The sequence below is a fragment of the Trachinotus anak genome, unplaced genomic scaffold (assembly GCF_046630095.1).
Source record: "Trachinotus anak isolate AG129_WGS33_773 ecotype Australia unplaced genomic scaffold, CSIRO_AGI_Tana_v1 ptg000011l, whole genome shotgun sequence".
Lineage (NCBI taxonomy): Eukaryota > Metazoa > Chordata > Actinopteri > Carangiformes > Carangidae > Trachinotus > Trachinotus anak.
Window position 1 is genome coordinate 18,350,437 of NW_027273862.1, and position 24,946 is coordinate 18,375,382.

General features: G+C 41.1%; 2 protein-coding genes across 17 annotated transcripts in view; both read left to right on the plus strand.

Annotated features, from left to right (window-relative positions):
• The window catches only part of tjp1a (tight junction protein 1a), a 115,761-nt gene extending 113,859 nt beyond the window's left edge, over positions 1-1,902 (plus strand). For all 16 annotated transcript variants that reach the window (XM_071488601.1, XM_071488602.1, XM_071488595.1 and 13 more), the window contains one exon: positions 111-1,902. In XM_071488601.1, the coding sequence (XP_071344702.1) occupies positions 111-205 (95 nt within the window). In that variant the 3' untranslated portion in view covers positions 206-1,902. The remainder of the gene's footprint in view (positions 1-110) is intronic.
• Positions 1,903-3,346: 1,444 nt separating this feature from the next.
• fam189a1 (family with sequence similarity 189 member A1) overlaps positions 3,347-24,946 on the plus strand; it is an 84,225-nt gene continuing 62,625 nt past the window's right edge. Inside the window, exon 1 of the mRNA XM_071490024.1 lies at positions 3,347-4,387. Coding sequence (XP_071346125.1) covers positions 4,124-4,387 — 264 coding nt within the window. The 5' untranslated portion in view covers positions 3,347-4,123. The remainder of the gene's footprint in view (positions 4,388-24,946) is intronic.

Sequence of the window (24,946 nt, forward strand, 5' to 3'; positions counted from 1 at the left end):
TGGTCAATTGAGCAGTGCTTTTAAAATGCATTACAGCTTGAATTTTCCATAAAAAGCTATCACCTGTTGTCACTCACTGACCCCCTCCCCCCTCTCCTGTCTGTTCTCAGGTGACCCGAAAAGCTGGCAGAACAAGTCTCTCCCCGGGGACCCCAACTACCTGGTGGGAGCCAACTGTGTTTCTGTGCTCATTGACCACTTTTAAGGATGGGCCAGCACGTGTGATGTTACTGAATGTGGAACCATGGTGGAGAAAATGAAGAGGAAGACACAAACGCGTGCACACAAAAACAAACATACACACACGCACACACAGATGGATGCACTCCAAACATACAAAAACAACACACTATGGAGTATGAAGAAGATCCAGTCAGTGCTGGATGAAGGCGAGACACTGATGATGATTACAAGCTGTTCTTTAAACTCTTTTTCCAATTTGAAGTTTTGATGTGAAATGAAACCATTGATGCATGCCCCATGCCACTGAGGATTGACGTTATATATACTGTAAGGCAATGTTTAATGTAATTTTTACATGAATATAAATGGATGGATGGCTTTTGAGGCAGCGTACATGCTTCAAAAATATTTATGCTATATATGCATACAGTATATATAGTAGTATAGTGAAGATTTACTAAAACTTTACTCATGGATTCAGTCAACATCTTCTTATTTTTCAGTTCAGGTGACTGAAAACAAATATCTATCGCCACGTTTTTTCCACATTGAGTGAACTTTAATGAAGGTTTGAGACAGATGAGAGAGAAAACCAGAGATGGGGACATTCGCAAGTATCTGTTGAAGGAGATGGCAGAGCAAAAGCTGGATATGAACCCAAGCAGCACACTTTTAGAGACGTTCTTCCTTCACCCCTTCCTTTATTCTTCCTTTTTCTATAGTAGTACCTTGTAGCTTACTTTCTTACAGAGTACCACATCTCTCCTTCCAGCCTGAGGGAGATCTATGCATGTTCTTTGCTCAGGTCCAGTAGCCTCCTCAGTTCCTTCCTCACATCTATTTCTATCGCTCTCTCTCTCTTTCCTCTTTCTTCTCTTTCTATCTTCTTCTGTCTGTGCGCTCTTGCACTCACTCACAAATAAGCAGTGATGCCTTATCTGCAGATTATTCACTTTTCATTAAGAAAAAAAATAAGTTATGATAAATTATGGTATAATGTCATTTGTTTTTGCCATTTCATTTTTTGTGAACCCACTGTATAAATGAACTTGGGTTTAGCTCACAATAACAGTTGATAAAGGATAACAAAGGTATGCTCTTCTTTTATCTGCTATGCATTACTTAAATAAAAAGGAAAAAAAAAACATGAAAACAGAAAAGAAGTGGCTGTAAATAAAGCTAGCATATTGCCTTGTTTCTTTTGTTTGTAAATGAACTTTTTGTATGTCTTTCTTTTTTGTATAAAACTTAGAGAAAACATGTTTTAAAAAGTGGAAGAAAGTGAACGTGGTTATCTTTGTATTCTGGATATACCCTCGAGCCTTGGAACTTATAACCTAACAATAATACATCACATCTTTTCTACCAATATATTCACACTATGTTAAGGTCACAAAACGCTCTTTTTATGGCTATTTAAGGATCAGGAAAGTACTTGGCCTAAAATACATTTAAAACATGTTCTTTTAAAAGGGTGTGCTCTCAAAGTGTTCCCCTCACTGATTTGTGATACTGGATGCTGTATTGTGTGCCCTTAAATGTATTTTTGTACTAATAGACAATATATTATGTATGGCACACCAGTACCATTTTATTTTTAGATATAACACGGCTTTAATTGGATATTAGCTCTTCACGTGTGGCTGACTTTTTTTCTCCTCTGCAACACAATTTTAAGTATACCACTGTATTAATAAATAAAGTCATTTTTAAAGTAAAGTGTGTGTGTCTTAAAGGAAGCTGTTTTCTTTTTTAAGCAAAGTGAACTGTGATATTTTTTTTTCTTAAACAGATCACTGCTTTCTTTCCTTTTCACCTCAGCTCACCACAACTGTTTGACTTTTGGTTGTTATTATATACATGATTTTTGTTGGACCGCGATGAAAGATTCTTTCATTATCAGTTAATTGGTTAATTGTTTAATCTACAAAATGTCATAGAATAGTGAAAATGCACATCAGGATTTACCAGAACCATTTTCAAATTGCTTGTTTTGTCTGAGCAACAGCACGAAACCTATAGATAGTCAGTTTTACTATTGCACAAAAACATCTCATTTTCATCATCGATGAGCTTGTGAAATTTTGGCATTTTTGTTTGGAAAACGACTTGATTATCAAACCTGCTGCAGATTAATTTTGTTGTTTAACTAATCACTTACATGGTTGTTTGAGCTGTGAGTATTGTGTGTCATTCCATTAATGGCTACCACAGCAGCATGGTTCAGGTTTCACAGCTAGGTGGCGCCGGTGTGCTCTGAATGAGTCTAATGCACAAGGTCAGAAATAGCAAGTCCTTCAGATGAGATTTTAATGTCTCCAGATAATAATACCTGAATGTTTCTGTTTTATTGATTTCAGTCCTTTCATATTCTGGCTGCCTGCACAAGGTAAAAAAAAAACAAAACAGGAGAGGAGCAAAAGAAGTAATTTTTTTTTTTTCCAATTTTGGATACAAGACCTTAAAGTTTTGCTGTTACATTAATAACCTATTAAAACGTGTATTTTCATATTGGAAACCTACAGAGACAGCTTTTCTTTGGAGGGCAAAAAGTGTTTGAGATGGAACATTTGCACAATAAAAGCAGCTGTGCAGGATGTAGGCTGGGAGGTGGTTCTCAGTGCGTGATTCCTTTTCATGGGTGACAAAGCCAAAGAGGCTGGGGGACCGCTGGGCTGGACAAACCACTGACGTAAAAACCAAACCTGTCAGGACGTTTTCTAATTATCACTAATTAAGTAGTAATGTGCAGCCAGCCTCAGTTCTCGGAGCACAATCCTCACCTGGCGTGTTGCACCTCCCGCCTGCCTGCACCGTCAGCCACAGCCTGCATGTCAATGACAGTGCGGTGCCGAGGTTAATCTACAGCCACGCTGTTTTGTTCACCTAACTGAGCTTAAACATTAAAACAGCTTTAGGTGGAAATTTTTTTTTTTTTAAAAGAGGACTCTTACTGTGGCGTTTTCATGCAACACAGAACATCCTATACCTGCACTTTTCCCCCCTAAGGATAAACCCGCATGTCGGGACGATCCTCGCCTGGAGATCTTCTGCCGCCACCGCACCACCAGCAGCGGTAACAAATCGTGCGCAGGGTTTTCGGATGTTGCCTGATAGTAAAGAGCCCACCCCCCCACCCCCCCCCCCCCCCCCCCCCCCCCCCACAGTCGTAGTAAAACAGACTCCGCGCAGCTCGCCGCCATGTACACGCACAGAGTGGCACATCTCCAATGCGCAGTGTGCGTCTCCTGTCCTGGCTGTTAGATCTGCTGGCGTCTGTGAGAACCGCGGCTTGCGCCTCACACGGGAGAAGCGCTGCCCCTTCAGCTCTGCGGATATTCAGACACACACACACACACACAAAAAAAAAAAAGGAAATCAGCATAATTTCAAGTATTAAGGCGTTTTTTTTTTCTCCTCTCTTTAATCGGCTCGCCTCTGATTCACGCGTCTTATCCAGGCTCCATCTCCGGCTGTGAGTTCCTGGGCAGCCCGCAGAGGCGAGCATGACAGCATGACAATGGTGCAGGGCTGGTTGACAGCAGGATGATGCGTTTTTGCTTTTTGCCATCTCGCGTTTTGACTTTTGAGGAACGGGCTCTTCGCCGGAGGTGTCCCCGAGGTAAACCTGCAGCGTTTCGTTCCGTACATTTCACCTTGAAAACATTCATACCTGGCGTGTGTTATGGTAAACATCTGGTGCCGCGTCCAGTCCGCTCTTTTCTCACCTTTCTCCTCCCCTCCGCCGCAGAGCTTCTCTAATTGGAGCGACTCCTCTCCATCTTAATTGATGGGGATCATTCACGTCGGACACTGAACACGAGTGGCACTGTTTACCAGCGCGCTGCAGGCTGAAACCCCAGCGATTCGGCTCTTGCTGGATGTTGTTGTCCTCCTCGGGTGCAGCTGAATTTGTCGTCGGTCGCATCTCTCAGTGACAATGCCGGTGAACGCGTTGCCCCGCGGCGGCGGCGGCGGCGGCAGCAGCAGCGGCATCGGCGGCCCGGGATCCCTGAGCCCGGCGTCGCTGTCCCGCAGCCTGTCCCGACTAAGGGAATATCGGACACGGACCAGGATCATGCTGGCGCTGGGAGTTTCCCAGATGGTCCTGGGGAGCCTCATCCTGGCCGTCAGCTTCGCGGCTCTGGCTCTCACCACGTCGCCCAGAGTCCGGCACTCTTGCCCTTTCTGGGCAGGTTTCTCTGTAAGTACAACTATTCCACAATGTTTGAGCCCAACATGATGTAAGTTTTCATCTGCACGGTGCAGTAGCCTAATCCTAAAAGCGAGATAGGCTGCTATCAGATGACTAAAAGATCACACACAGCAGCATGGCAACATGATGCGAAATCAGTCTGTTCTTATTGAAGCCTATTATTACGCATCTATCAAACAGGAGTATTTTCTTGTCACTACATTAGTCTCATAAGCTGTTGCCTAAATCACAGGAGACTGAAGATGCTTTGCAAATTGTTATATGATCACTGTTTAAGGAATATCATAACTAAATCTTTTAAAATTTTGAATCCAGTGTGTTAGTCTCAATAAACTGACTGGCTGAGGATGCTTAGCCTGATTAGTAAAACCACACACACTGGGGGGGGGGGGGGGGGTGGTCTTGTACATGTGATACAGTGCTCTCTCCTGCGTGTACAGCACGGTATGTTTGGTGTCACCTCATTGAGATGTTGTGTTCTTCTACATGTGAAATTTTCATGGTGGTTTCTGTAAATATTTATGAATGCACACTTCCTTGATTTCCTGCCAGAGTCCCTGAGCAGGGCTGATCCATTAATTATAGAGGCAGTGGTGGGCCAGAGTGCAGGGGTGAGGGGAGGTCTGTGGCACAAGGACCATCTGTGTGGTTGGTATATATGTGTGTGTGTGTGTGTGTGGGAGTGGGAGTGGGAGTGTATCCTTACAAAGGAATAGTAAACCAGAGCAAAGGTCAACACACATTCTTGATCAGTGCTTTGGGCTGATTCGACAAACTTGCACACACAAGGAGCCTGATGCATCTTTGTGCCCTGACACACGGACTGAGCCGCTCTCATTTGTGAAGTTTGTTAGTTATCTTATTTACTGTTTCATGCACATACAAGTTCCCGGCCACAGTGATAAAACAAGAATAAACTTCTTACATATAACGTTACTTTGCAAACAAAGAGCAAAACCTGTCACAGAAACAGTTCCCTTGCTAAAACAAAACTTTCTTTTTATTTATTGATAATCATCCATCCTGCTGTCCAGTAAAGACCAGTAAACCTGTTTGTTTCTATAAGGATAATGTATCCAGACATAACTGGGTACAAACAGTTAAAATTCTGCATCACATACTGGAAGACTCCACACTACAGGTTTGGTTTTCACAAGATATGTTGATAATTTATGTTTCTGCCAGAAAATTAAATACCAGAAAGAAATAATCTGAGTATGTTAGTGATCTGTTGAAGAAGTTGCTTGACATTAATTCTCATCAAGAGGCACTTCAGCTGAAGACGCTGTATAAGCTGGGGGTGAGGTAAGGTTGAGGGAAGATCTTGCTGGTAGGTTTAGTGCTGTAACCCAGGCTGAGTCAGGTGTTGAAAACAAAAGAGCCTGCTGGCAGCATGAGACATTGGCCACAGTGGCGCCAAAACCCAGATAATGTAGTTGAGACCAGATCTCCATCTGGAGACTCTGGTGATGGAAGTAATTTGCCCAGAAGCAATCACAGTGGAAGTCGCTCTTTGTAGAGTTAAGAGCTTTAAACAGCTGTAAACGCTGGTAAATAAGTTTGAAATCTTCACAGGATTAACAATCAAGTGTAAAATATGGGGTTTGGGAAAAGTGTGATACTTGGCTTCATGTTTTACAATATGGTCACATCTCTGGTTATTAGAAACTGCCTAGCAGCTAAATTTGATTAGAAATTGTGTCTTCTGTCAACAATATTGTTTGAGTAAATCAGACAAATCAACAGTGTATCATTTAGATGGGATGGGATGCTTTTTGTGCTCTGCTGTGTGATTTCTTGTAATAAGATAAGTGTGTTTGTACACAAAAGCTTGCTTTGTTGAAGATGCTCCACAGCTAATCTACTCCTAATTTCAGAGAAGGAAAGCGTTCCTTTTCTCTGGCTCGATGTGTGTAAGCAGTTAATAGTCCTCATGGCTGTGGGCCAAATGTGTAAATCCTGAATATCTGTTACATATGTGTGAGTGCAGTGTATCAGTGTTCAAGTTGAGGTCCTAAAGGGGTTAAGTTGTTTGTATGAACCTCTCATGTCGTGCAGACAAACGTCCCCGTCACCAGGAGTAAACCGATAACTCTCAGCGTCTTGACAATGTGATTCTTTGAGCATGTAAATGCTGTTAGCTTTGAACCTTAAAGCCTTTATATTGAGCTTCCTGCTATATTGGTGACCTGAGCTAATGAGGAACGGGAGGACAAATCCTCCGCACGTGTGTGTGTGTGTGTGTGTGTGTGTGTGTGTGTGTATACTCTGTAGGTGATTGCATGTGGTCACTGTGGGACGTCATTAAGGATCTCTGTGTGATGACTGGTATTGTGGGATTTCATCATGGACGCAGTGAGAGAAGGCATAATCTTTACTTCCTACACAGAGCAATCACTGATGTGCCTGGCTGTCCCCCCTCCTCCTCCTTACACACACACACACACACACACACACACACAAACACACACACATGCTCAGAGATGTGCAAATAAATATATTCCATCTCAGTGTTGTGCATATCAGTTGTTCTGTGTCCCTCATCCTGATTTTCCACACTCCAACATTTCTACAGCTTTGATGTTCAGTGCTGTGTGTTTGATAGCATAATATCACACACACACACACACACACACACACACACACTTGCCCGACCAACAGAGACTAATCCTACAAATATCTTGCTCTTTCTTGCACCCCACCCGAGGTTTGTGATCATCCCACACCCCTGCTGTAACTCTTTAGCTCGACAGACAGGCAGCCAGCCACAGTCACTTCCTCTCTATGTGATTTGGGTGAGACAAGATGACGCGGGGCTGTAACAATAAACAGTGCAGACACTGGGGCTGCAAAGTATGTGAGGCCCGGCATTCAGTCGCCTCTACTCTGCCCCGTCAGGCCAGATCGCCAGCAGGTTTACCTGCTGGCTGTGAATCACACCGCCCTGCCAGGTTTGGCCAATAAATGAGGCGGCGTGGCCGAGCGAGCCAAAGGGCCTCTGCAGCTGTCAGCAGCTGACATGCAGGACAAATTACACCTCACATCTCCATGAATTAAGCTCGGAACTGATCCAAGTATCTAAACACACAAACACAAACGTGCAAATCAAACAGCTTCTCATTTCCTGCCACAGAGGATAAAGACACGTTATACTAAATATGTGAATATAAATCCATTGGAAGGGGCTACTGCAGGCTTCATTTACAAATTCACTTTAGATTTTGATGCTTTCTGTCTCTTCCTCTCACTAAGATATTTCCTCTCCAGCTCAAGAAAAGGATTTACTCCTTTATTTTCTCCCTCCCCCGCTCTCGTGGAAGGGGAATGTTGATTTCGTGTACAGAGTCTCTAAAAGTACCACTTCAACAGTCTACAGACTGTGCCGTCACAAAGACGGCTTAAGACGGTATTCTTGGTGTTTGTTGTGAGGCAGCTCTTTCTGCTGCATTTCCAGCACCAACCATCAGCAAATTCTGCACTAATCTGTGTGTGTGTGTGTGTGTGTGTGTGTGTTTGAGTAGAAGGCTCCAAAGTGTTTTGTGGGGACATACTGGGAGGCTCTGTCTTTAGCATAGCTTCAGGGATGCCAATGACCAAATTACTTTAACAACTGTTGGATGAATAATCATAAAAGTTTGTATAAACATTCCTGGTCCCCAGCAGATGAATCCTACTGATGTTGGAGTTTCCTTGGCTTTTCATTTAGTTTCATTTATTCTGTGAATTAGCTTAATGTCGTTTGGATGAATTGTCATAAAGTTTTGTTTGTTCATTGCTCATTTTCGGTTTATTACCATTGGCCTGTATACAAACTCTTCTCCGTTTTTTTTATTTTGTGCTAATGATTAAATAGTAGCATGCTAACACATTAAACCCGGTAAAAAATAAGCATGTAAATATTGTCATTGTGAGCATGTTAGCATGCTTATGTTAGCATTTAGCTTACTGTGCCTAATAGAACCGCTCATAGAACCACTAGCAAGAGTATTTATGTATTTATTTTTTTAGATTTCTGACTCTAGTCTAGACTAAATAGAAAAATATAATGAAACTTTTATCAGCAAGCCTCGATGTTTTGTGCCGTCTTCAGACTGGAAAACCAGGAAAATGCAAACGGTAAAGCAGATGCAGATCAACAGGTTTTCTCTATGTGCTACTGGGGCTCTCATAGGAAATGATTTGAGTGGGAAGATTATGGCTTTGTGTGTGACAGTCTTCTTGTTTTTTTTTTTTTGTTTTTTTTTTGAGTGGCCTTTGTGAGGAATAGAGAGCAGCAGTTCTGGCAGCGGACAAAGACAAAGAGGTGAAATGTTTGATTTGATTGTTATGTTGTCTCTGTGCCGGGGGACTGTGAATCATCATTAATTAACTGGCTTATTAGGCTTAGGTAGTATCCCGGCAACAGTTCTTAAGACACAGACGCACATGCGCACACATACAGTAGACTCATGCTGTACTTGGTAGTCAAGTCGGCAGTGCTGTTTTGGAAATTGTCGTCATTTTGATGAAAAGACTTTCTGTCTGTTGCGTTAGAGTGAAGTGAAGACAGATTGTGGTTGCTGTCAGGAATACTGAGACACTTTTTATTAAAAAAAAGTCCCTTTGGCATCACTTATGAGTCAACATCAAAGCGAGCAGAGAAGTGTGAGCGTTACATTCAATCAGTCGTCGTTCTCTGCCTCTGAACTGAATGTCAGTTCTTCCTTCTTTTTTTTTATGATTTTACAAGAAGATCTATATGACTATCAAGTCCAATAAGACTAATAATGTATAGTAATATAATGTTGTGCATGAATCGGCAACAAATATTGTTTGAGTTTACTTTAGTTCAGTTAAGTAATTTATGTCCCTTTGGTGTTACTCAGCTTTGATTTGCCTTTCTCTTTATTTTGTGCTCAGTGACTGGAAATGTTTTACTGTGCTCTTGTAAAAGTCTACGTTTCGGTGCACAGAGCTGGGCAAAGTGTAGACCTGCTAGGTTTCAATGTGAACGAAAAGTCTGTTAGTTACTAGTGTTGCACAGGCCAATTAATCTAAAATTGAAGCTCTCAAAAATGCGTGTATTTTTTTCCTAATACAGTAAAATTTTCAGTGGGACACAGGAACCCAGTAAAGGCTTGGTTCACACAGATTTAAAAACAAAACATATTTTCTTATGGAATCAAGAAGTTAGTTTGTTCATTTTTTCCAGATCTTGAGATATGTTTGTAGTGCTCACAGGGTTGAAGTACGAAAAAAACAAACAAACAAACGAAAAAAAAAAACATTTCTCTCTGTCACTCTGGATAATCCACAGAGCAGTTTCTTTATTGGAAAGACATCCAAATGACAGCATATTCTGTGGATTATCCAGAGTAACAGACACTGATTCTGGAGACAGATTTAGTTGTAATCTTTTAAAGTGCAATTTTTCAGTGCTGTGAGCCACACACACTGAATTTCATTTTTCAGTTGAAGTTCAGAGTGACATCTCATACATGAAAGTGAAACCAATGCTGTATGTGACTCGATGCATTAGATGTAAATCAGAAAATATTTATAATGATAATAATTATTGATGTGAAATGACCCTTTAAAGTTGTAGCAGAAGCTCAGACGAAATTCAACTCGCACGTGACCCCCGCTGACGAGGAAAGTTTTTTTCTTGTGTTGTGAAGTTTAAGTCACAATTGTACACTATGTAATATCATGATGAGTTTGTCCAGTAGCCACATTATCGTATGATTTGATGACCATCTAGCTGTGACAGAGACATTGTTCTGGGACTCAACTCAAATCCTCACTCTGTTGTTTTCATTCAGCCATTTATTCCCAGCAGTCAATAGAGGACGTGGCTCCTTGGCTGCTGTACTCATCTCGTCAGTGTAGATTAAATGGAGAGAGTGGTCAGCACACATGCCTCATGCTGGACCAGCCCATCTTAAATCTCATATTGATCAACTAATTAGATGGATTCCCATCAATCATCTGATTTGTGTTTACTTCCATTTTTACTCAGCCTGTTTGTCTTTTTTGTCTCTTTTTATTTTTTACATTTCTGCAGTGACCTCACTCGCACTCTTGCGTCTAAAGCAGGTGTGTGCTGTGATGTCATGTAGTTTTCGTGCTCAGTCTGTCCCGGGGTGTCACTGAACAGTTGTAATTCACTTTCCTGCTGCACCTTTCCATAATAAGTAAGTAGGCACTCAGCCTGCTGCTACTCATTACTCTGAGGACCCTCCAGTGCATCCTGCCCCCACTCCAGTGCTCCCAGTGAGCGCCCTAATGGTGAAGAGAACAGTTTGTCCTTGCTGCCATTTTTATACACACACACACATACACACAGTATTTGAGAGTGGCTCTAATATTTCAGCTTCACTTAATTCCCTTTCTAGATGTGCTTTTCGTAAATTTGATCCGTGTTCATCACTGGGAGCAGGATGATCTGAGCTTCTTCGGTGCGTTCCATTTTAAGATTCAAGTCCCATCGTTACACACTGTCCCCTCTTTTGTTTTTTGTTTTTTTTCTCCCTCCACTACATATTACCTAATGAAGCAAAGAAGCAACTTAGCTGAAAAACTGCAAAAAATGCATTTCAGAAAGGACTGCTTTGTCAACCAGGCGTAGTACAATGCCAAAGATAAAATATGAACATTGAGCTTGTATTTTCCTGGATGATCTGACAATTTTAATTGTATCCGCTGCAGTCTTATATTGTGTTCTGTAAGGAGAACAAATAAAAGCAATTTTCCTTACAACACCATGAACAGTCTGTCCCTGAGACTGCCTTCACACTAACAATAGTCAGCTCTCACTGACGCTACTGCACTGATGCAGACTCCAGAGAGAAAAAAAAAACACAGGGTTGTCAAAAGAAGTTGAACTTGGCTTAACTTTTGCAATGCAATGTAAAATCATCTTGCAAGGTGCTGTGCTGGCCAGTCAAGCACACATTCCCCTTAGATTACTCACTCTGATTCTGCAAAGTATTATATTATTACTATATACATCAGTTAAACGGAGGGTTATTTTTTTTCACGAGTGTTAGAAAACGACTCTTCTCAGAATTCTGGTACAAAAGGTGAGACCATCAAATTGCACATGATTTTTCTCTCATTTATAAAATCCTGTTTCTGATGGGCCTGGATGTATCGTATCTCACCCTCTCTCTGCACCTGAAGCAACACGTTCACACTAATGCAGTGCAGTGCTTTTTTAAAACACTATATTTGGTCTAAACACTGGCCAAACATCACACTTTGCAGACGTGTTGACTCAGATGATAAAGCTTGTTAAATGTTTGCGGCAACATGTTACAAAAGTGTAGGACAATCTTTTCCCTCCACTCAAAAGTGTTTTGCTTGTTGTTAGCCTACTTCACTTGGATGTTTGACCTTCACTGTGCAGAATATGAGCAGAGGTTGATACTAGAAGGCTGTTTTCATATTTATCTGTTGAACGGGAAAGTTTCTCTGTGCTGAACTTAAATAATCATCATTCAACATTTGACTTCTGCAAGTGTGATGCGGAAACATGAATCCTCCAGTGCACAGACTCACCCCATGAGGTAGAAGAATGTCTGAAACAAAAAATATTTGCTGATCCACAGATATGGATTTTTTTTGAAGGAGTGAGAAGGAGTCAATATAACTTTTAGCTTGTGGAAAAATCATATCAGACTCAAATTGTTATTCCAAGATGAGTATTTGTCTTAAAACACGACTGGAGTGGATCTTTAACAATCCCACAATGATCAACACACATATCTGTGCTTGCACATGTGGTGCGCACACACACACACACACACACACACACACACACACACACACACACGTTGCAGCTCTGCATAGTGTGTAGGCAATCTTGTTTTCACAGACACTTTCATGAATGTGTGCACACCTAAATGTACTCACAAAAACACAAACAGCCTCTGTTTTGCATCATTTTGATCTCTGAAGAGTAAAGCTCTTCGGTGTGTGATGAAAGCCGTAGTTTTTCTGGATGTTTTCAGACCTGCTCTGACCCTGCAAATACATTTGGGAGGATGGACAGGATAAGAGAGATATTTGGAGAAATTGTTTTCGTGTTCTGAATGCATGATATATTTCTTTGTGCATTCATCTCAGATCTCTCTTATAAATCCTCCTTTTCTTCCCTGTGCCTGCTCCTGTTTGTAGTGTGCCTCTGTGTTAGTCTGACCCACAGCCCAGGATGTGTCTGACAGAACGCTTGATGCTGCACTTCTTTACAAATAGCCCCAACCCAGCTGCCAGCAGGTCTGCCTGCAGACTGTTGAATAGAAAAGGCCAACAGGGTTGAACTGAGCTCACAGGGAGGGTTGGGCACCAGAACAGAGAGACCAGGGCAGTGAGGGAGACAGAAGACGACCAGAGGCAAATGTCTTTCCTGAGTTATTCTGTTGTTGGTTCATAAGATCAGGGTGTGGCACTGAGGAAAACACTCATGGGCACTGCAGCTGCACAACACCTGTGTTTACATTTATTATGCTACTGTATTCATGTCAAATCAGACAGGAAAGAGAGGCTTAATGAAGCAGACTCCTCTTTTATGTGGACTGAATGGAGAATTTTAGTTTCCAGTGAAGTGACAGACATCCACTTCCTCCTCCTGTCTTTGACCTGTGTGAAGATGTTTAGAGGTTTTTCAGTGGCGTGCTGCAGCAGGCCATCATCAGCTTGAAGGTCTGATATCAGCGCTCACTAACAGACAGATGGAGCTTTGTTGATGTGCATGACTTCTATCCCCGCTATAACTTCTTCCTGTTGTAACAAAGCTGACTGTCGTCGCTGCCTGCGGCTTTCTATAGCTGATCAATGGGACAGCCTGCTGACTGGAGCCTCCCTTTGTTCTATGATTAGCAACTGTGGTGTGTTGGATGGTGCTTTTATGTGTGTACACAGTGTGTACACATGTGGGAGGGGAGGTCATAGGTGTGTGAATGTGTGCTGGTGTGTATTTATTTGTCTATATGGAGCCAGGGTAGACATAAAGGTCGGTCATATACCTCCCTCTCCTTTATGTGTTAAATACAGAGACAGAGAGACATATAGACAGCTAAACAATGATGGGTTATTTGTGTTTGTTGAGATGGACTCAGGCCACAGGAAGATTCAAGAGGAGAGAGCATACAGCAATATTTCTGTCTGTCTGTCCTGTTTGTCTCACTCTCCCTCAGAAAGTAGCCGATCTCTGTGCTGAAAGCTGCTTTAAGAGGTTAATCAGGCGGTGAGGAAGATAAATCAGAAGCTTGAGAGGCTTACGTAAAAGCAGTTTGTTTTTTCTCCAGTTTTAACATTGCAGCAAAACAACATAGCTTTTAGGCTGAGAACGAATAAAAATGTTTGAAATAAAGTTAAAGTGAAAGTGGGATTTGCTGGTTTTGTTCCAAAAGGAGGAACACTTTTTGTAAAGGTTTATATTACAAAAACAAATCCAGCGTTATGAAATTGCCATACTGGAAAAAGATGGCACATTAATTTATTGTGATATTGTTGTGTGATTTAATATTTCAACTCAAACATGGAGTGGCCACAGATAGACAAATGAACCTGGAGGAGGGTCGCAGCAATATGCACTGAAATGACAGTTCTCAGCAGGGGTGGGGAGAACAGATTTTAAAGTTTGACAGGGACAGCGTGATTGGTAGGTTGAGATCGTGACGAGATCAGATTGGTTACTGAAACCACATAAAGTCAGGTGATTACAAGAATTGGGGTGAGAGAGGTAGAAAGCAAGAGATTGTGAATGGAGGAGGCATAAAGATAGTCTTCCTGAACTTTTGCTTAGCTTCATTTTTAGAAACCAGATATTAGTTATCAGAGCATCCTAAAGTGTAAAGGTCATTTGAGGAGGTCATCAGTGGAAATCATGGATAAACAATTTTGATGATATACAAGAGGAAATTATGGGATCTGTAGTTGTTCAGTGTCAACAGAATGAGTTGTTTTTTGTCACAGTTCAAATTTGAAAGCGAGTGCTGTGATAGATACTCATTTGTCTGCAGAGGGATAGCAAAGGCCTCAGGAGGACTGAAGCGCCTGCTGCTCTGCTAACGTGCTGGTTTTGCTGTGCAGGTTGTGTACAAATTGTGTCAACATGCTTCATACCACCTGCTTGCCAGATCATCTTCACCTCATTCCAATGGCAGAATCAACAGCCTTGTGTTAAACTCTTTTTTTTTTTTTGGTAACTTTGTAAAGGAGGCAGAGTTTGAACATTTCACTCAAGCTCTTTCTTCAGTCTTCACACAGCTTCTTCCTTTTCTCTTCATGTTTCCAGGGGAGTCAAACACTGTGACTCTTTCTATGTAGACACTGTTTGAAAGTGTGAATGGAACAGGAATACACACTTTTGCCTGGACGTGTTTCTTTTGAAACAAATGTTTGAGGTAGAGCTGCAACTATAAGTCAATTAGTCTTTCCACAGAAAATTAATCAACTATTTTGCTAATTGTTTCTCAAGCAGAATGTCAAAAGTTCTCTGGCTTCAGTTTTTAAACTGTGATTCTGTTTTTCTTTGTTAAATAAAGAGTAAATTGAATATCTTTTAGGTTTTGAATTCTTGATCAGACAAAATAAACTGAAGACATCACAGTAGGTTATGAGAAATTGTGATTACTTAATTAATCAAGAAAATAAGTGGTTGATTAATCAGTAATGAAAATAATCGTTAGTTGCAGGAACATAAGTCACTTTTGCAGAAAGACAGATTAAAGAGGCCTTTAACAAGAGATCGCGTTGTACTTCATAAGTGAGTAGAACACCCCAAAGGCAATGTTAAGACTCTGGCTCTCTGTACCCTCTGAAATGCAATGTAAGAAAAATTACACCAATTTCCTTCTGGAAATGGGTAACAAGGATGAGGTCTGTCTGTTTGGATAAATGAGCCGTGAGGGTAAACTCTACGGGTGAGGGGTCAAATCTTCAACAGCAGTTAATAGTGTACAAAAGGTAATCAGATCAGAGGACACACAAACACACACACAAGTCTTTTTTCATCAATAATAGCCTGAATGATGCATTTTCTTGTGGTTTCTGTTGGCTCATCTGTACACCAGGGACTGGCAACAAAGAGACAGGCCAAACAGTTTATCTCTGGAAGTTTTCCAAGGACTGCATGCCCCTCCATATGTGTGTAAATCAGAAAAAAAGATGGAAAAGAGTGAGAACAAAGTACAGGACTGATTGATCTGACAGCCTAACACATCTGCCTTTTTGAAGAGCCTCAGTGAGACTTTAATAAGAGCAAAAGCCTCCAGGAAAAGAGAGGAGGGGATCTATTTTCTCTCCACAGCTGAGGTTCCCCTGTAGAAACAACGCCCTGCCTCTTTACTTCACCTCTACTGCTCTGTCACTCTCTGTCTGTCTGGGCACACATCAGCTGGATTTTCTCTTATGTTACTGCTACTTATTCAACAGTGATTGTGTTACTGTCTTTTCACTTTAAGATAAATGTATATTTATCCCCATATTAGCTGCTGCCTGCTCACATTCAGCATCTTTCAGGATCTGTAGTCTTTGCTGTGGTGCATTGGGATGACATTGCAGGTTTTGGGGAGAGTAAAATCTATTTTCGCGACGGTCTCTTTTGCTAAGGGGAACAGTACTAAATGCTCATTTATTTCAAATTGTCCTGGGGCTGAAGTGGATTGTGGGAGCTTCTATTTTGTCTCTCTTAATTCACAAGTTGGTTTTTAAATAATCTTTAAATTAAAGAGAAGAAGGGCTTTATGCTGAAATAAAAGAAAGGGCCATCGCTGCAGAATTCGATCCTGTGCTGCAGGGGGTGATGGGGAACCTGTGGGTGTTTGCTCAGTGCGAAGGAGGACAGCCGGCCGCTGGGCCATCAGCCATCAGCTCCTCCCTCAGGTTGATACTTCAGCCCCCTCCTCCTCTTTACCAGCTCAGTGTTTCTTTTGGCATCACTTCAGCTTGGTTAGCATTCCTCATCCCCCAGCCACCCTCTCATAATCTACATTCTTTTTGATCCAGCTCACTGCCTGTTTCTGTCCCTGGAGGTTACATCTCTGTAGGATCCCTGTTTCAGCTGGGGCTGCAGGAGTGTCAGCGCCTCTGGGATTGCTGTTTTAAATTTCTAGATTTCAGGAATTTGCACATCTCTCACGAACACAATGTTTTTATTTTTCATTATTTTATTTTGTCCTCTGGCAACCTCGTCGGCAAAAGAATCTGAACATATATAGGTATCTTCTGAACATGCTCATGCGAGCCTGCTGATTTTCTATTTCACAGTTTCCTCTCTCTGTACTTTGTAGCTGTTGTGTCTCATCTTTATATATGTATCTTATTTTGCTGAAAAAACACAGAAGTCTACATTAAAACCAGCAAACTGTTTCTACTTAATTTACTCTAAGTCCTTATTCAGCAAATGTCTCCATCACAGCACTGCAGTGGCAAACCTAAAAATATGCTGCATGTAAGCTTTTTTTTTTTCCTGAATCAATAGCCCTTCACTGTGCTTGGTAAAGGCGAACCAGAGCCAGAGAGCCCTCTGCATGAAAACTCTGTTGAACAAACAACTGTCATTTTTCAAGCAATGTTTTCTAGTTCACTTATCTCCAGTGTGATGATGTGATGCTTTTCATTGATTTATATTTTTGTAAACTGAATATATTTGGTTTTTGAAATGTTTGTCAGATGAAACAAACAATTTCAATTTCGTCATTCATCATCTTTGGCTCTGAGAAATTGTGGTGAGAAGAGTTTTTAAACATTTTGTACATTAAATGATTAATTGAAATAATATGTGACAGATTGTTCAATAAGAATATAATCATTGGCTGCAGCCTTACTGTGCTTATATATAACAGTGCATCGATTCATACGTAAGTGTGTGAAAGAGTATATGTTTCATAATATATGCACTGTATTTTGTTGTTGCTTAAAGGTTTGGTAATAAATGAATAAATGTCTTCAGATTAAAAACTGTGAAAAACATTGTCTTAGAAGTGATGTTGTGAAATAGTTTGGTCTTCAAGAAAGGAAATGTTTTCAAATGTCGTCTTTTGTGCAACTTCATCATTTGAAAGCCATAATAAAGAAAGTACTGGGAAAGAAAACAAACAGTTTTTCTGCATGTAAGATATAAAGACACAGTACCAGAGGCTATTTGTGTCTCTGACCGTATTACTTCCTGAGCCACAGATAGATATCAGTATTTTGGTAGATGTCATGGAAATGTCTGACGGTAAAATAAGCTTTCTCAATGAAGAGTTTGAAATGTTTACAATCACTGAAGACAGCAATCACAAAGCAGAGCATTTTTAGTGCTGCGGAAAATCAGAAAATTCTCTTAATAGTCAAGGACAATCAGCAGTAGAATTAATACAGGTGGGGGCCAAACACCTAGAAAATCATGAGACTTTGTAAACCACCAGCTTCAAACTATCCTCTCATGATTCATCTCCACACTTGCTGTGATCAAGCCAGAGGTAAACCAACGCAAGTGAATGACAAGTGATCTAGAACTGTGAATATATACACTGAGCACTTTATTATGAACACCATCATACTGGAGAGGGCTTCAATTTTGATTTTGCTATCAATTCCACAAGATGTTGGAAACATGCCTCTGAGATTCTGGTTCATGTTGACATGTTTGCATCACATCATTTCTTAAGATTTTTCAGCTGCAACTTCACGCTGCCAATCTCCTGTTCAACCACATCCCAAAGGTGCTTCATCAGAATCAGATCTAGTGACTGGGGAGGCTACTGTGATTTTTGCTTTGTGACGTGGGGTTATCATGCTGGAAGTAACCATTGGAAGATGTTTGTGACCATAAAGGGAAGCAGATGGTCAGTAACAATACTCAGATAAGATGTTGCAGTCAAACAATGACTGACTGGTATTAAGGAGCTCAAAGTGTGGCAAGAAAGCATTCCCCACACGTTCCAGTCTTCAGCTGCCTTGTTTTGGTGAGCCTGTGTCCACTGCAGCCTCAGATTTCTGTTGTTGTCTGACAGGAGCTGAACCTGACATGGCCTTCAGCTGCTTTAGCTCATCTGCCTCAGGGTTTGATGTGTTTCTTTCTGAGAAGCCGTTCTCCTCACGACGGTTGTAAACAGTGGTTATCTGAGTTACCATAGGCTTTCTGTCAACTCCAACCAGTCTGGTCATTCTCCTCTGACCTTCCTTATCAACAAGGTATTTCCATCCACAGAACTGCTGCTCACCGGATGTGTTTTGTTTTTTTGCACCATTCTGAGTAAAAACTCCTGAGACTGTTATGTGTGAAAATCCCAGGAGATCCGCTGTTTCGGAAATACTCAATCCTGGACCTGTATCTGCATGAATAAGCAAGTGTATAGCGTTCCTTATAAAGTGCTCGATGAGTGTAGGAGCAGTGATTTTGTTGTTCAGTGTTGACTTTAATTTTGATTAGGACCTTGTCAAGGGCGGTTATTATGGTAACCAGAAACAGTTACTACGCCTTGTTGCCAGTCAGCATCATTTGAGGGAGGTGAGGGAATTGCGGGACTGTGTGTGTATGTGTGTGTGTCTATAGCTTGTTGAAATGAGCTTTAAGGGAAAAATAGAGCAAGTGTAAAAAAGAGAGAGAGCTTGTAGCACATGAAGATCAGAGCGACAAGAGGCTTGTCATGGGTGAAATGACAGAGGCTGTGAGAGAGAGAACAAGAAATATGAAAGCGAAGGAACAACAAAAGGATTCAGAGAAGAGTGACTTCTATTAGCAGAGCGAGGGTGGAGGGTGAAATGTTTTGGTTGAAGTCAATTACAGCTGCGGTGCTATGGGGTAATGAGTCTGGATATATCTCATGTCTCTATATCCCTCTCATTAGCTGGCACTGGAGGACAAAAAACAGTGTCTGTGCAACAGCTCAACCTTACCAGCTCACAGGCTGCTCCTGTACTCTCTGCTGATCCTGGACAGCAGTTAGACTGGGCAATGTGAGGACATGTCTGTATTCTACACCATCAGCTGCTATTTTCTACTATGACTCACTCCGTTTCTCAGTTCCCAGTCCCAGTGTCTGTTCCTTTCTGCTCATGTTCCACCTATACTGCTTATTTTGCCATTGTCATTAGGGAGGGACTTGTTGGTTGCCCCCAGCAACATAAACAAACTGAGTAACATTTTGTTGGAAGGGAGACACTCCAACAGAAATGTCCTTCTAGGAAAACATTATTCATATGGGTGATTCTTCACTGCATGATTTACATCCAAGTTATTGTTCAGTGTCAGTGCAGGAAGTGGTGGCGCTAGTGTTAATTTAGTGATGAATAACAGGGGGAATGAATTGGGCTTTGATGTCTGAGACTGAGGTTTGCGACCTGTCCCAGACCAAAAATTGATATTGTATTTATTCAGACAGCAGCCTCGCATGTACATTCCTAGATGGACAGGTTTTTGACAGACAAAGAAAAACATCTGATTCATTGAGGAAACATGTCAGTTAAATCGGAAATATGATGATCTATCTTGCTCTCGGGTTCACTGAGAGTGTAGCAGGTGAGCTTTGTGTCCTTGTGCCTAAGACTGTGCATGTATGGGCAAAGTTTAACTTGCATTTTTCATTTGCACATCACAAACTAATGAGTAAAACACAATGCATCAAAACCATTGTTTCAATAAAATACAACCATATTTTAAATGGTTTAATCATTTTAGAGAGTGTAGTGTGATAGAACAAGTTTGAGAACCTTAACTGCACTGAAGTTGTCATTAGCAGATAATTTAATGAAATAAAACTTTTCCTCTGAGAGCTGAAAAAAATTGTCACTGAAGCTCATCTGGAGTTTTGCAGAATTGTCAACATCAACGATCTGCTTGGCGAGTGGATTGATCAGAACACATGAAAGCAGACCTCAGTGCATGTTTGATGAACCTGTGGGCTTCAAACATGGAAAGGTGGCAGCCCTTTGAAACGTGAGGTTCTGATCAAAATGTCGCACTGTCAGAAGAAGGCAACTCTGAGTTGAACCTTTGAGAATAAAAGCATGTTGCTAGCTGGGTCTACATGAACAATAGAGTGTGCCTCCTGCAAGTGGGTTTTTTTTTAGTATTTACACTTAAAATGTACTAATAATGATAAAATCGTTATGTTGGCTTTTTGGTGCACTTTGTCCCCCAGTTTGGAGGGATCACTTCTATCTGCACTGCAGTCCTTGCTGCTGCAGACTCCCACCTCTCTTGCCTTGGACAGGGTGCAGACAGAAGCAGGCAATGCAGACACACCAACCAGAACAAGTCGCTAGTGCTGCAACAAGGACTTAATACCTCACCACTGAACAGTTATAATTGTTTGAGGCTAGAAGCACCACACCTGAAAACTGAACCCTGATTTCTGCAGTGTTGGCACCACCCAAGCCTTTAAAGAGGACCTATCGTAGCGTTCATCATTTTATTCTTGGTGTCTGCTAAAATAGATTTACATTCTTCAGTGTCCCAAAAAGATATTATTTTTCTTCTTCTGTACATCTTACACTGTACTCTATTCACCCTCTGTGTGAAACGCTCTGTTACATAGACTGTAAATAAAGATGGACATAGCCTCCGTGATGTCAGGCATAGGTTTCTAAAGAGCTCTGTTGTCACCATCTTGCCAGTGCCTGACTCTGCTGAACTCCCAGCTAATCCAAAGTGAGTGAATTCCATAAAAATCCACCCCTGTACAGTACAGTTACGAAGGACGAAATTAGCTATAGAGACCAAAACTGTTTTTTTTGTACCAGGCTGTAAACATTTTTATTTCTGCTGTAAAGTTGGACATTTTAACATGGGAGTCTATGAGAATTGACTCACTTTTGGAGCCAGCCTGAAGTTGGCTTAATTTTTCAGCCTCTGAGGTTGCCAGGTGGTTAGGGCTCGGGGTTCTTTAAGGCCTTAATAGCCTACTTTTCACCCAAATATCTAGCATTTAGTATGTAATAGAATTATACTGCATTCATGCAGTATCAGATGGGAATGACAAGAAAACATCCCATGCATTATTCCAAGACGTTTATATTCACAGATAGCCTTGTAGTAAATACCTTCATTTCAATAAATGAGCCAGATGGTTACAGTAATAAGTACTTGGTGCCAGAGGTGGCTGGAGAAAAATATTCTAGGTTCACTCTCAGTAACTTGGCATGGTAGCATGGTAACTTTAGCTAACCTGCTGTTACCTTTGTTATGAATTTGTTTGGCAAATGTTGCTATGGCTAGTCTAATTGCAAGCATTGCTGCAGAGCTTGGCAATGTTAGCGTGGGCTAATGATTGTGGCTGGATTGTTTTTAGTTGGCTCTCATGCACACAGGCTAACTTTATTATTGTTAGCCTGTGTACAGCAGCCCTGCAGTCGCATCCACTCTTACTCCAAAGGACAAATTACCTGTGCATCCCTGCTGTAGAGCAGCACCCAGATCTGTTCAGTCCCAGCAGACTAATATTACTGCATCCTGTGTTTGTGTGTGTATCTCTCACAGGTTTTTTGTGTTGGCAGTTGAATACTGAAGACATGCTGCTTTTGCGGATTGTTTGTGAATCTTCACTCCTCTGCTTTCCTCTCATCTTTCCAGGAATAGAAACATGTTTATGCAACAGAATGAAGACTTTTAGAACATAAGCTTTATTGATTAATCAATTACTCGCTCATAATTGATTAATCACAGGTTACAGCTCCTTAAATATGGCTGCCTGTGGATTTTTCTCTGTTCTTTTGTAATACTTTCTTAGTTTTGGACTAGTGGTAGGACAAAACAAATTGAATATGTGGCCTTTGTGAAATTACAATGAGCATTTTTTCACAGTTGTCTGACATTTTATGGCCCAAATGATCAACCAGTGGATTGATAAAATAGTTAACAGGTTAATTAGTAATAATTGTTACTTGCAGCTCTAAAATGAAGAAAAGATGGCAAGTGACATGATGGGAGACAATTCTCACATCTGGAAATAAAACAGCTGCGCAGATTTTTTTTGTGGCCACATCCGTATGAAGCATTTCTCATTTCAATTGCAACTGATTTTAAGTGAACAGAGAGGAGCAAATGTGTGTGAAATGAATAACAGGAGAATGTAATAAGTGTTGACAGGACTCCCCATTATTAGCATCCTCACCTCACAGTGTGTGTCTGACTCTCACACTCCCTGCTGTGCCACTTTCCAAGGTCACCTGATGTTTATATCCACACAGAAACAGCACAGCAGCCTTTTTCTTCCTTTAAATTCCCAGTAGCTCTTTGTTTATCTTGAGCAACGACGTTTTAAATCTGTGAGCAACAAGGCTATTATTTCTTTCTCCTCCGCCTCAGTCTAAGGAGCATAAATGAAGAGCAGCGGGTCTCAAACATGACTGCTCAAAGCATTGATTCTCTTCATGTGGCATTGACTCGTGTTTCATCCAAGGCTGTGCTGTGGTTTCAGAAGAACTAGCCCTCCTTGGCTTAAATTGAGTTTTAACACTGGGGAGGTGATCCCACACCTTTTAAGTCTGTGTGTTTTGTGTGTGTTAGGGAATGAATGTATCAAGGTGAAGAATATTTGAGTTGAAATGCAAATAACTCTGATGTTTAATGTGATTAACACAGTTTTTTCCTTCTCAGGCCCATGAGAGGCTGGAAAATTAGTATTTGTAAGAAACAACAGGATTTTTTTTTAAGGGTTTGCAAAGTGAGCCCCTCGAGCCCCTTTGAACTTTCATCACTTTCACTTGTTTTTGTGCTAAGCTAAGCTGGCTGCCGGCTGTAACTTCATATTGAATAGGCAGTTATGTGGGTGGTATCAGTCCTCTCATCTAACTCTCTGCTAGATAGCGAATATGGTATTTCCCAGAATGTGGAACTGTTCATTTAAGTTTTAAACTGCTCATGTTTGGATTGGTCGGCTTATCTGAATTTCGCAGATGGTCTGAAGCTGCAAAGTTTTCTCATCACTGCAGAGTGGTGGCTGCACTAACATCAGACAAGGTGACACCCACTGCTGTGGTGGAGGTGTTCACCATTTGGATTACAGGGATAATCCCTTTATTATTTGACAATATGTTACCTGAGACTGGTCTGACCTCCACAGCGATGTGATTGTGCGATCTGGGTATGTTTGTGCAGTGCAGAGAGTGTGTGTGTATGTGTGTACTCATAGATGTGTGTCTGTGTACAGGTGCTTGTGTGTGTGTTTATTTGCTATTATCCGCACAGAGATGATGGTTTTGCCTTTTCTCTGTATTTGAGTTATTGCCTAAACTAAGACACGGTGATGTGATCTTTGCCTGTGATTTGATCAATAAACAAAATTACCGCAACCTCCCAAAAGGCCAATATTGTTGTGTGGTAATGGAAATGCACTGCCACATGAGCAATGCTTTCTCCCAAAGTAATCCACATTGATTTGTGGGGCCACTTTGATAAATTGAGGGGGTTTTAGGTTTGTGTTGGTCCATTGCACAACGCTTGGTTCCCTCTGTGTTGGTGTGTGTGTGTGTGGGAGTTTGAATTGATGCCTATGGATCAGTCTATAGTGTAAATCCCTTTAGGGCCTGGTGGAAAAAGAACCTAAATCAAAAAATCTGTTGGAACCTTTTTCATTATTTGTATTGTAACTTTCTGACCACCTTAAAAAGATGGGGGATCCTCACTTAGGGGATCCCTGTCTGTTATTTTCCCAATTATTTTCATATGCTAATGATTAATGTGTGGGTGACCATCCCTATTAATATTTATGAAAATGTGGGTGCTCATTTGTGCATTCATTTGTTACAGAGAATGACAGTTGGCAACATGCAGCTCATAATTCAAAGCAGAGGACGTAGAAAAAAATGTCTTTTGAATGGAGGTTTTGTACAGCACAGAGCTCCCGTAGGTGGGACACATTTTATCAACAGTGCAGATGTAGCCCACTGCTTTTTCTTTCCATTAGCAGGAAGGTGTTTACAGAGAAGAGATTAAAATACTCCTGAGTGCAGAATGTGTGTGTAAGTCAGGTGACATTTACCTTATGCACTCAGTAATGTTTTTCTCAGGTGTTTTGCAGACAACATTGTGGTGGGACAGAAATTAATTGGGGCAGAAATGCCCTTGAAAGTTAATCACACAGCCGTGAAATTAAAAATGAGTGGGCAAACAAAGCACAACTGCACAGAGGCAGTGCTAGAATAAAATGCTGACTCCACACAAACAACACACTTCATCATCAACAAACAAAACCACTAATCTAACTAAGTAAAACCTTTTAGCAATGGAAGGTGGGCTGGTTTCAGACAGAGAGAGGGAAAAACAGAATAATCCTCTCCCATCAGGAGTAGCGTATGGTAAAGGAAATATATAACACATTCGATTACAGCCTGCAAGTTAGTAAGTTTGTACCTTACAAATTAAATACTTACATATATACAAGGATACAGGGGATTTAGTACAGTAAATAACGGGATAACAAATAGTATTTTACAGTCTGTATACTCCTTAACTACACTTTAATTACAGTGAACCCAGGATTTGAAATGAATGAATGAATATTTTTTATTCAAGCGTCATAAATCTAAAGGTGACCTGCCAACATGAGCACTATTTACTTCATGCAGAGCCAA